Consider the following 13,657-nt stretch of genomic DNA (forward strand, 5'->3'; position numbering starts at 1 on the left):
GGTACGTGATAGCGCTGAAGCCGCCTTCTTCCTTATGTGATACCACACAAGGGAGTGCTCGACATCACTTTAAGAAATCACAGGATAACGTAGGATTGAGCTCTAATATCGTTAGACTATTAATAACTATGAGGTAGAGCCTGGAAAAATGGCACATCAAAGAGAAGAGAAAATACATTAAATGATTTGTTTAGAGGAAATAATTCTCTTTTTATAGACTTTATCATACTTTTTCCAGATAACTTTGAATAAGCATTGTGAAAGACCTAATACACTTATTTTTTTTTTTTTTTGTTTTACAAACAATATATTTACACCAAAAGGAGCAAACTTGTAGTAAGTCTACCATCACTTCCCCTTGCATGTTGGCCGACCAGGTCTCTAGTTTTGTACTAATTCCCTATTTGGTTTTAGTTGTCATACAGCTTAAAATCTATGGGGTCTTTATGAACCAAACACATTTGGGCCACGAAAATCGAAACTAATATAAAGCCCAATACGAAACATTTTCATATGGTTAATTAACCAATTAATTAGTCTTGACCAAGCTCAATTAAAATACTTAATTGATTATCCATCTCATCGATATTTCTTTGCATTCATCTATACTTGGTGTTCGATTCATTAAATTTCAATTAGCGGCGCAGTATGTTTTTAAGAATGGTGCAAGGAACAACTTGAAAGGAGTAAAAGTGGTGGCAAAGTTTCCAGAATGCAGGTGTGGTCGTCAGTGTTAGAATCATGCATGTAATAGGTCATCTCGAAGAGAATGGTGCAAGGAACGATACTCACGACTTTGTTTGATATCTAGGGGTATTTTTGGCCAAAATCCTTCATTTACTTTCTTAAAACAGCATTTAAGTTTTTAAGAATGTTGTGGGAACTTTGTTTACTATTTTATTTATTTCCTATTTAATTGTTAATCGATAACACGTTAAAAATTTTCACCTCTTGAACTCCATATATAGAATGATTAGTGTTTGTTTTCCAAAGAGCCAAGACTCGTATGACGACTTATCATGTCTGCAGCCTGGTCTCCGTTCAACAAATTCAACCATTACAAACAGCCAATTGTCTCTCAATAATTAGGTGATAAAGTAACTGGTACGGATCTCTCTCTTGCTTCACCAGAAGCATTGAACCAAATTGTTACACCAGCAGCAGCACAGCCTCCAGCCGCCAGCAGCAGCACAGTCAACTGGGAAACAGCTAAGAAGCTTGTGAGTGGTTAGCTTCACTCAATCTTCCAGAAACTCTGCCATGCCTTCCTGATTCCTCCTCAAAGGTACTTCTATCCTTCCCCTTGTTCTCCTTTCAGCTGTATTTCTTCTTATTTTTATTATTTGCAGACGTGGGTTTTGCTTGTTTTTCATTTTTGTTTGGTTGCTGGGAAAATTTGACGGGATCGTGGGGAATGGAAGTGACGAAAGTTTGAACTTTTAAACATTTAATTGGGACCTGAGAAAAGGAATAAACTTTTTCCCGGAATGAAGATTGAACAGCAATTTCCCCCATTTTTGATGTATTGGTTTGAATTGTTTTGTGGATTGAGCTGAATCTGTGTTTCTTTCGATTTTCGAGTAGTTTCTACCTTGCGTGATAGGAAGTAGTAATGTTTCTACTACTGGTTGCAATATATGAATGATTGTTGAGAAGGGAACAGCCGAGCCAACAACATGAATGATTGAATCTCTTACATTGTGCACTTTAAAGTTTAAACTTCCAAAGGAAGTACGAAATTCATTGTAATAATTAAAATTTGCTCCTTCAGAAATAGACTGCTGCAGGAAATAATTGAATTGAGGCTTTGTACTCAAATATAGACCATGGCTCCCAAAAAACTTAAGCACATATTGTTTTCCATTAAGTTGTTTATTATCGCAGTTTCATTTTCCTGACTGAACTATACTTTGGTAGGATGGCAACGTAGGCTTGCCTCGAATTTGTTATTGTTGCAGTTCCTACTATTTATAGCTCACTGAAGGATTTTTGTCCCTTTTTGCAGATATGGAATTGATTCACGCGCTCCTTGATCACCGCCATGCATTTCATTGCATCCATCACTAGCAAGAATGGTGTTGTTGAAAATGGAGTTGGTCCTTGCAGTTTTGGTGTTGGCTTGCTTACAGTCTTTTGTACTGCCTGATTCACAAGGTACGGTTCTGAGGTTATGCTACATTTAATTCATTCGGACAGCGTCTGGGATATGCTAATCACAACAATCTTCCCATTCTTTCAGTTACATATCATAAGAAACAAGATAAAGGCTAAGAAGTCTAGTTTTGTTTAATGCTATATGTCCAATATTGTGACTTCGATGCAATTAAAATATTCAGACATTGGTGTCCTCTCTGCACCTCTTTCTTTCTCTCTTCTCTCGCTCTTTCTAGGATATTGTAGAAAGAACGTTGAACCAGGGGGTTAGTGGACTGTCTTTAGGTTTTTGTATGGTAGAATATGTTTACTGTCTTTTACTTTCCCTTGTTGTATCTATTCCTTTTCTAGTATTTATGTAACGTTGTAGTGGATTTTTGTTGGTGAATTTGTCCGATTAGATGATGAATATTGGCATTTTCGGTTTCAGGAGATGCACTGTTTTCATTAAGGACTTTTTTGAATAGTTCACCCAATCAGCTCAAGGACTGGAACCCGAACCAAGTCAATCCATGCACTTGGTCCAATGTGAATTGCGACCCTAACTATAATGTCATTTCTGTGTAAGACATCCTTTGGTTATTGTGATGTTTTGTTGTCAACAGATCACTTCACAATACGAAATTCCTCATTGCCTAGATTAATGTTTTTTTTTTCTTTTTACTTGTCTATGCTTAGGTTGGTCTTTTTCATTTTGCAGAATATTGTCAAATATTGGATTTTCTGGCATCTTGTCTCCTAAATTAGGAGCCCTGAAAAATCTTCAAACACTGTAAGGAGAATACTAGTTCTGTTTATCATAATTTCTATGCACTCGATTGTCTGGAGTCATTTCTGAAACTAGCATTGTCACCACAGATACTGGATTCTTAGTATCTGTTGTTTGATATTGACTTGTAAGATATCTGATGTATTATATTTTGTGATCAACTATAATATTTTCTTCTAAGAATGTGGAAAACGCAATTTAGGGTAACTGAAGAATAATGTCATGCATCATTCCGATGCATTGACAGCGTCCTGGGTTGTGTAGTTGAGTTATTGAAGTCAATTTATTTGTTTTTAGCTTAGACTCCACATCCCATGCTTTACAAGTAAGGAATTGTTAAGATAGTACGGTTAGACTTGTTTGTAGAGTATGACAATGTCAACTTTTCTGTGATTGCAAATTCAACTCACTTAAGCATTTTACGGATTAATTCAGGATTAAACAAACCTTGTTCCAACTTCTAGCTAATTTGGTTAGCTTCATGTGTCTACACTTGTTATTTTCTGTTTGACCGCTTGCTAAGACATTTAACTTTATTAATTGAAGCTTGCAAATGAGGTACCTCGCAAATTGTTAGATTATTGAAAATCATGAGTTTGAAGTCCTGCAATTGCAACCTCCCTTGTAAGTTGAATCCCACATGTTGGGATATGATAGTGGAGGGAGACCTACATGTGGGAAGAACTGTTAGAATATAAAAGAAGTGGTGGCTCTCATCCTAACAACGTGCTTTGCTGAATTGTGGTACACGAATATTCTTATGAAGAAAACAAGTGATATTGTTTTTTATTTTGTTTTTGGATTTCTATTGATTACCATAAGATGTAACAGGCAGGACAAACAGAAAGGCAATGAGAATTTCATATGCCCACGATTCTAATATGTATAAGGTGCATTCATCTTGCAGTTCATTACAAGGAAATGGCATAACTGGCGAAATACCAAAAGAGTTTGGAAATCTGACAAGTTTGTCCACCTTGAATTTAGAAAACAATAATTTAACTGGTGAAATACCAGCCTCACTTGGCAATCTGAAAAGTCTTCAATTCTTGTAAGTTGTTTTGTCCACATTGTTTAATGTTTTCACTAATATCTAATGACTCTGCATTATCCTTACTTTTATCTGACAGTGCTTTCTTGACAATGTAAACAGGACTTTGAATAACAATAATCTGAGTGGTACTATCCCAGAGTCACTTTCAAGTCTTTCAAACTTGATTAGTCTGTACGTTATCTTTTCTTGTACAATGCACATGTGATATGAGAAATCAAGATTTGTCCATTCTTTATACTAGACGAATTAATTTGGCTCTCCAGCTTTTAAAATTCTGAACATTATCCGTGTGAAAGTTGTATACTTGGGGCTCATTTCTTCAGTATTTGATGGCATACTTAAAACTTTGTTTGCAGTCAGCTTGTCTCCAATGCTCTCACTGGAAAAATACCTGAGCAGTTGTTTAGTGTCCCAAAATACAAGTATGAACACAAGACTGCATGCCATTCCCTCTCTCTCTCTCTCTCTCTCTCTCTCTCTCTCTCTACGCATCCACATATTCAGAATATGTTTTTCAGCATGAATCTTGAGTTGACCCGTGTTGCTTGTTTCAGTTTTACAGGAAACCACCTAGACTGTGGTGTGAATCTCCCTCACCATTGTGCACCTGATACTGCTGGTTCAGGTTAATGGGTCAAACAACATCTAAAATTGAACCGTTCTATTTACCCTCTCTTTTTATAAGCTTACACGATTGGGTTTCCCCACTCTTGACAGGCGTTAAAAGTAAGCCGAAGCTTGGAATCATAGTTGGAGTTGTTGGGGGGCTTATCATTTTATTATTACTTGGAGGTTTACTGTACTTCACCTGCAAGCGTAGACACAAAGGCTCCAAGCGTGAAGTTTTTGTGGATGTTGCAGGTACGCATTGCTTTCTAGTTGTAGAACTGATTAACAACTCCATTATCTGACCAATCAATGGGACCTTGATTTTAGCTTTGACCAATCATGCTAAAGTGATTCAACCATAATCTTATAATGGCTCAGTGAGATTTCCTTTCTGTCAACCAAATTCGGATTATTATTGAATTGGTCTATCGCTGACTGAAGTTACATAAGGGGTTCCTCTTTAGGATAAATATTTACATATTCATGGTATGTCATGTCATTGCACTTATGTAAGGTTGAGAGCGGTGGGGGTGACCAACATCTTGTAGTTTCATAAAAGAAAATATTGTTTATTGGCCAGTCAATGTTAAAAATTTTGAGTTCTCTAAAACAAATTTGGAGGGCTATACTTTATGAATAGTGACATTTTGGTTGGGAGGCTAGATTTGACCTCTGGCCCTTGCCGTTACCATTAGAAATGCTCTAATAGGCAGTGACGTTTGGGCCCTTTGTGTCACTGGGTGTCCCACAAGCATTAGGGAATCATCATCATTGTAACATGATTTAAGGAAACAGATAAAAAATGCTAGATCAACTGCTAGTCTGAAAGTTGTACACGCTGTAAATTATCGAAATAATGGATGCAAAAGGGACCCCTGAATAAGTTAAACAAATTTTTAAGTGGAAATCATTAATATGGGAATGTGATGAAAACTTGATTTTGATATAAATCAAATCATGAAACGTTAATCATTACAAGAAAGATTGTGTTTTCTCCATTTGACTGCACATGTCACTCAATGATGCAAGAAAAAAAAAACCTGAAGTATCTGTGAACAAATTGATTGGATCCGTAAGGTACTCATGACAGGGTATGGCACACGTCATCTAAAGCTGTGTATTTTAGATTTTGTTGTCAATGCACTTTTTATTGTCACCAATTTCGGTCTATAGGGGCTGGGTGAGCCCTGCCATGCATAATTGAGCTCATTTGGGGTTTTTTTTCAATTGAAAACCACCAGGTGAAGTTGACCGAAGGATTGCATTTGGCCAGTTAAAAAGATTTTTGTGGAGGGAATTGCAGCTAGCAACAGACAACTTCAGTGAGAAAAATGTTCTAGGACAGGGAGGTTTTGGAAAAGTCTATAAAGGAGTGCTATCTGATAACACAAAAGTTGCTGTTAAGCGTCTCACTGATTGTGAAAGTCCTGGGGGGGATGCAGCCTTCCATCGTGAAGTTGAAATGATAAGTGTAGCTGTTCACAGGAATCTATTAAAACTGATTGGATTTTGCACGACTCCAACAGAACGCCTTCTAGTGTATCCCTTTATGCAGAATTTAAGTGTTGCCTATCGGTTACGAGAGATTAAACCTGGTGAGCCTGTTTTAGATTGGCCTACAAGAAAGCAGGTGGCATTAGGCACAGCCCGTGGGCTAGAGTACCTACATGAACATTGTAACCCTAAGATTATTCATCGAGATGTTAAGGCTGCTAATGTATTACTTGATGAAGATTTTGAAGCAGTTGTTGGTGACTTTGGCTTGGCAAAGTTGGTGGATGTTAGAAAGACTAATGTGACAACTCAAGTTCGTGGCACAATGGGTCACATAGCTCCTGAATATTTGTCCACTGGGAAGTCATCAGAAAGGACAGATGTGTTTGGCTATGGGATTATGCTTTTGGAACTTGTAACAGGACAACGGGCAATTGATTTTTCACGCTTGGAAGAAGAAGATGATGTTTTGTTGCTTGACCATGTAAGATAAACTCTTTCTGTATTTGGGTCGTTCTTTCTCTTCCCCACTCCCCCTCTCCCGAACTCCTGTATTTATATAAACTTGTTTTGTTCCTTGACCATGGAAGATAAATTTATTTTTGCGCATGTTAAGATAACTCAAGGAAGTGGCATGTTTTTAAATTTTTACTCGTAAAAATTGTTTCATTGGCATTGGGAGCTTAGCATGCTCACAGATGATATGAAGTTGTAGGGTCAAAGACTGTTTCCAATTCTATGAAGCTAGGGTATGGAATTTTGTTCGTAACTTATGCTCAACATGAAATGATATCACGCTTAAGGAAGAAAATGTGGCTTTTTTTTCTTTCACTGAGTGCAGATTTTTGCCTGAGTTTGGACTCACTGTGCTAACCTTCTCTGCTTATCTGCTCCTGAAGGTCAAAAAGCTGGAAAGGGAAAAGAGACTGGATGCTATTGTAGACAGCAATTTGAATGATAGTTTCAACATCCAAGAGGTAGAAATGATGATCAAAGTTGCACTTCTTTGTACTCAAGGATCCCCTGAAGACCGCCCATTAATGTCGGAGGTGGTACGGATGCTCGAAGGGGAGGGTCTGGCTGAGCGCTGGGAAGAATGGCAGAATGTAGAAGTTACTCGCAGGCAAGAGTATGAAAGACTACAAAGGAGATTTGACTGGGGAGAAGATTCTGTTTATAATCAGGATGCTATTGAATTATCCGGTGGACGTTGAGGTAATCAGAAATTATATACTCATTTCCTCTTACTCTGTCAGCATGTAATTTGGTAGTTTAGCTCGGTTAAACCCTCAATGAAGCATATCTGTATTTAAGAGATCAAACTCAGCTTAAGATCTGTAAATACATGTTTAATTTGAAATTGATGTCTAATCAGACGACTTTGCAAAACGTCTTGCAATAATGCAGATGCTCAACTTCATCAACGAAGGTCTTGTGCAACCATGAGGAGTTTCAGGTTGCATGAAAGGAAGTGTTGCTCATGGTTCCAATTTTTCCTTCGCATGTGGTTCTTCTACCATCATCTCTTTCTTCTCATTCATTTGACTAGCGTTTGAGATTTTATACGGGTACAGACGTCTTTACTCTCGGAAGTCTGGTTGAATGATGTTGATATGTGGTACCAACCCCTTTGTGCAAAGCGGTTCACAGGTTTCATGTACAGAGAGTTTAAATTGTTAAATCTGTGACCTCAACCACTCTCGCTCTCTCTCATTACTACAATTTAATCGAAGAAATATAAAGTTTGGTTAATATGCAATTATAATCTTGCCCAAATGTGGCAAAAGACACAAGATTTGATTTAGTTCCAGGAGGAGCTTTTTCCACTGGCAAGTGTTGAATGGATTTACATGTGAACACTGTGATGTAGTTTAATTAGTTTCCTTGGGTAGGTCTCTTTTTCTTTGATGATTCTTGCTGTAAGGCCGGAATGGGTGTAAATTTATATGACAAAGTTCAACAGGATGCACCATACCAATAAGAAGACACGTATACACTGCGCGGTAACAAGACAAAACTCAAGCAACCGTTCAACCAGTGATGGAGCTAGACATCGTTCTCAGGAGGGCCTTTAAGCCATATCAAAGAAATTAGGCAAAATATAACAATATGATTAGTTGGAAAGTGGAATGAAAATTTTAATCATACAAATACAAATGTGATGGAGCTTTTTAAAACTCATATGAAAAAATTGGAATTGAAAATATTATATTATAAGAATATAACTTCTTCCCATCACTTCTCCACCAAATACTAATCACCAATACACAAGTTGTTTATGATAAAAGGAGTAGAGAATTTCTATATATTGTTTTTTTTTCTGAGGAATAATTCCAGGATAGGCCTGCCTCGACCATGGCCTTCATGTGGCTCCACCACTACGTTCACCCAAAACATGGGAAACAAGAAGGGTGTTGGCTAGCAAGTGGCCCTTTACTATAGTAGTGGAAAGGAGTTTTGCCCTTGCACTACAGCGTGGGTTCGAAAGCTGTCGACTCTCTAATCTAAACATCTAATCTAACAAATTTATTGTTTGACAATATAAAAAAAGAAAAAATAAAAAAGAAAAGAAGGGTGTTGGCTAAACTATTGCTAATTCCAATCCGTAATATACTTATCATCTAACCGTGCAGAAATAACATGAAAAGTGAGGTCGTAATTAACATGGGTTATGTGTTTCAAGCTGCAGTATCATTTCATCCATATTTGTATGGACAAAGACCAATGCTTGAATTTTACAAAAAAAAAAAAAAAAAAAAAAAAAGGACCAATGCTTGAAACCAGCAATCTTGACTCAATTTATTGGACCATTTGACTCCATATTCTCTTTATAAGTTATGGGATTCCAGAAGGAAAAAGAAATTATAATTTACGGGAAAGTTAGATCAATGACACCAGAACTACATGCCTTGTTATCATTTTTTCACTCGCAAAAAAATTGTGTCAATGTACAACCACATTTAGAATTTTATTGCAAGGTGTCACTTACAACAAAATTTCGTCTATTTTTCAAGTCTCAAATGTTGTGTGTGATTTGAACTTGACCTTTTTCGAAGGGTCATCTGGAAGAAAATAGATGAAGTTCCTCGTTGTTGGCACGTTACAACAACATTTAGTTGGGTGAGATTGTTTAAAATTATCCTCAGCTTTTATGATATCTAATCTGAAGACATTTCCTTCTTGATTTTGGGTGAAACATTATAATCACGTCCTCACAGAAGCAACAGCCTTTTCCCATCATCCGCATATTTTGCATTCATCTGTTATACGATTGACAACTAGTATGACATCTTCCATGTTTTTTTTTTCATCAGTGTCAATGCCAGAACTTTGCTCGATCGGCTCGAATATTTGGCGTCGGTTTCATGATCCATAGTTATGCGTGATCCACGCCTGCCATTTCCGAAGGTTCAATCGACATTTTATGTCTAAAAAGTTTCGGTTTCATTCTCTTTTGTTGGCCCACTCGATTAACCTAGGTTATTGTAGTCTTAATTTCAAACCGACAACATTTGATATGATTCTGTTTACGCTGCCAAAGTGCATGTCACTCATATATAAACTGCGAAAAAAAATCATGATTGGTAAGATGGTAACTTATGTTGAAGAACACAAGAATATAGCATCAGAAAATTGACAAAATTAAATATGACTTATATTGAGGGCTTTCACTTCTAATAATATTGAAAACTTTTAAGGTAAAAATCACACACCTAAACCTGGCCTAACTATAAACATGTAGTATCAATTACAAATTCGTTAAATTTTGCAGGTCGGTTTGCTTTTTTCATGATTCTCTTCTTCTTTCTTCTCAACTTCTTCCTCTTCTCTGCCGTCTTCATCTTCTGTTAGTAAATGGGGTGGAGTTGACAGCTCCAAGTCGCCGTTCTCCCTGTTGGTTGCGAAGATTTCCGTAAGGAAGGGTTCTCGGCACCTCAGCACACCTCCCCAAGGAATTGACACTTTGGATGTATAGTCGAGCTCTTGCTTGTTGATGTGTTACAAGAAGAGGACAAAGTTAGTTCTGAAAGGTGCATTTGTGGGGCCTTAGGTGTAAGCCTTGAGGCTCGCAATCAAAACTAATTAAGTGCTAGGCGTGCCACCGCTATAAGTTCTTTGGACTACTTGCGCCCCAAGTCAGTATAGCAGATGTAGAATAAGTGTGTTTTAGTTGATTACTTGCGCCCCAAGTTATTTGGACTTCTTGTTATCAAAGGATTGTCGTGGATGGGTTAAGTCCACATTAAGTTCTTTTTCTTGCCTTGTGACCAAGGACTTTTAGTTCATAGTCTTGTATGTTCGTATGAAGGGAGTTCAAAGCGCTTTAAGCCATTCACTCAGTTCTTGGTTGGTTTTAACAATGACATATTCATTAAACTAACCAGATCCAACTACAAATTGCATTCTTGAACTAGGAAAACTGATGGAAATAACTTGAACACATATTGAAGAATGCATTAAGTAATAGATCTACAAATGTAAGTACAAACATAAGGAAGTCATGCAAGATTTCATCTTGTTTGTCAAGGTTGAACCTCTTGCAGCCACTTCTCTTTGAGTTTACAGAGGTTTGTATGCTGGAAAGGTATGGATGTAAATAGGTTTACACAAGGGAATCGATACTACGCCACTGAGGGAGGTAGCAGAGCTTTTAAACTAGAAAAAGATAGGCTTTCTAAGGAGATCTAAACAAGAGATAGCTTATTGCTAAAAAGATCTGAGATCTTGGCTGATTACAACTTTTGGATGCAAATTTGGCTTGAGAGTAGAGTTTGTATGTTTTGTTTGTTTGATTGGTTGAGTGTCCTTGTCTCTGGGGTCTTTTCTTTATTTTATAGACCAATTAGCCCGACTTTTGTAGCTTTGCTCTTGCCTGAAAGCATCTAAAGGGTAGTGAGTCATCAGTTTTTTACTTAGAATGCCACTGAAAAGTGTTTTTTGGCTGATAGTAGGTTAGTCTCCATCAGTTGTTACTTCAATGGAAAGCAAGTGGCTTATACTTGGCTGAGAAGGCTTCTGGGCTTCAGGCAAGTCCCCTTTTAGTTAGGCACTCTTGGGCTTTCCTTAATCTAAGTCCAATGTTCAAATATTAACCCAAACAGTGCCCCCTTTAATCATTGTTAAGTCTGCAACCCAGGATGCTAATAATGATTAAATAGACGTCGCATGCACTTACTCGGGACTTACACAATTTAAAGCAACCGTTGTTAAAAAAAACCTTTGCACTAACCCACGAACTCTATCGTTAACCATCCACTTACTATATAAACCTCACATAAACTCATCGACAAAGTACCTTAGCCATCTCTAATCTTCAAATCCCTAGAACTTCCCAGAATTCTCCGAGCCTTCAGAAACTTCTCTTGTTCTTTAGTTCTTACCTCCTAATTCCGATTTTCTTCCCATCTTCTCCTTAAAATCATTCAATGGCACCCAAAGTTGCTCAAATTCCATCTCTCTGCGAGACTGGTGAGGGGATTTCCACCATGTGCCATTTGTTCAATGGTTTTCATTGTCCTCGGGCAGGCCTGCATATTGAACTTTTCTTTGAGGAGGGAAGAGTTCACTCATTGGGACCTACATGGACTTCTCTAGTCCCTATTGTAGTGGAAAACAACATGCCCAATGAGAAATGGTTTACCCTAAACCCATTTCAGGCTAAGTCGGGCATTTCGTCCTTTAAATAGTCAAACCACCATCTTGATTTCCCACTTATGAAGAATGAGGCATGGACACAATGGGTCAAAGAGCTCGAGCCCATCTTCAAGCAGAAGTGGATGAACAAAGGAATTTATGAGCTGATAATGTTGTCCAAGTTGACTATGATTGCTAAGCCCGAGCTGCTCATTAATGTTCTTCCCTTTTGGAACTCGGGCACCAATACCTTCGACTTCAGGATGGGCCCTATGTCTCATACCATCCTTAACATGGCTCAAGTCTTTTGGCTAAGGCCTTTGGCCAGAATTATGGACGTTACCCATGACTGGGCTCTTCCTTCTTGCCCGACCGTTGAGAGCTCGGGCAGCTCCAGTCCCGTGATTCAATTGGAATATAACTCTACGACTTTCAAGGGTTATGGAACTTCCTTCACGGGTTTTATCCCATTCGTCAAGAAAGAATTTGGCCCCTTTTTCTCCAATGCCAACAGAGATTAGGAGCATATGTATTTTCTCCTCTACTGGCTTAACAAACACGTCTTCCCCAATAAATCTAAAGGAATGAAAGTAGAATGGATTTCTCTAGTAGAAGCTCTTCAAAACTTTTACGATGTAGCCATAAGCCCCTTCTTCATTGCTCATCTTTATCATAGACTGTATGAGATTACAAAGGGTGAACCATTCGAAACCAACCTTAATGGTCCAACTTGGATGATCCAACTTTGGCTTCAATGGTATTTCCCCGAGCTTCAAGTTCCCAACCTAGAATTCCCAGAAGGAGTAGCCCTTGTCGGAATCCTTGCTGAAGCATCTTTCACTAATCACTCCACATTTGCTTGTCTCTGGAATGAGGGGCCTCTGTCCTTAGGAGATACCCTTGGTTTTTTTATCAAGCTTTTCAAGATGCTTTCAGGAAGGATGCTAGCCCCTTATGCAAAGATAGATTTATCAGTTGTATTCAACCGAGGGACCTAGCTTGGGGAGTAAGGAGTGATCGCTATGAGCTTGGGCTAGAGGTTTACTACCCCAACTTCTGTGCTAGACAATTGGGGTTCAGGCAAGCCATTCAAGCAAAATGGACCTAGCTTCTCATATTGGTGGGAAGCAAAATGGACTAAGAAGTATGGAGGAAACCTGCACAAAGCTTATGACCGCCTCTTCAAGCAACTATCCATCAAGTCTCATCCAAAGCCATCCGAGCTTGAAGATTGGAAGGTGATGTGAGAATTACTTGACACACAAATTAAACCTTCTTTTTGACAATTGTAGTATAGATGTAAGTAGGGTATCGTTCTAGGCCGGGGATTAGGAGGGATTGCTAATCTATTCTAAATTAATTTAAAAATATTAAACAAGACTCAAGAACACAAAACTAGGCTAAAAACTCTAATAACTCGAAACACACTTAGAATGACTCAAAATAATGAAAACAATCAAATTAGACACTAGGAACTGAAATGGACTGAAATTGAATTAAAAGACTAACAACAATGAAAACTAACTAAATAATATAATTTAATAATGGGGGGGTTCGGTTTTGACGAGAAGTAAATTAAACTTAAATAAATTACAGAATTGACAAAAACATGAAATTAAAGTGCAAGGATAGGTGACGGACTAGCTAGAGGGTTCTTCTCCACACATGACACATATGCAACCTAAATTGATTTTCAGTTGTTCTTTCAATAAATTGTAAATCACAATGTTCCAAGTTAATTAGGTCCGCTTAAATTAACTCTTAGATTTCCCTAGATTCATTAGATTGAATGGAATACGCATTACAACCAAATTATTCCTCATCAAAGTCCCTAACTATGGAATACGCATGATAGAGACATTCAACAAAGATCATTAAGTTCAACGGAAATCATAAACATTGACTAGGCATTCATAACTATGGAATACGCATGTTAATCCAGC

General features: G+C 37.8%; 1 protein-coding gene across 1 annotated transcript; it reads left to right on the plus strand.

Moving 5' to 3' along the window:
- Positions 1–952: 952 nt before the first annotated feature.
- LOC103444829 (probable LRR receptor-like serine/threonine-protein kinase At5g10290) lies at positions 953–7,839 on the plus strand. Its single transcript, XM_008383770.4, has 12 exons — positions 953–1,285; positions 2,006–2,154; positions 2,585–2,717; positions 2,855–2,926; positions 3,831–3,974; positions 4,077–4,148; positions 4,334–4,399; positions 4,532–4,602; positions 4,695–4,838; positions 5,828–6,564; positions 6,980–7,295; positions 7,488–7,839. The coding sequence occupies exons 2-11, from the start codon at positions 2,073–2,075 to the stop codon at positions 7,292–7,294; spliced, it is 1,836 nt and encodes a 611-aa protein (XP_008381992.3). The 5' UTR covers positions 953–1,285; positions 2,006–2,072; the 3' UTR covers position 7,295; positions 7,488–7,839.
- The last annotated feature ends 5,818 nt before the right edge of the window (positions 7,840–13,657 follow it).

The sequence above is a fragment of the Malus domestica genome, chromosome 15, assembly GCF_042453785.1.
Source record: "Malus domestica chromosome 15, GDT2T_hap1".
In the NCBI taxonomy this organism is placed as follows: Eukaryota; Viridiplantae; Streptophyta; class Magnoliopsida; order Rosales; family Rosaceae; genus Malus; species Malus domestica.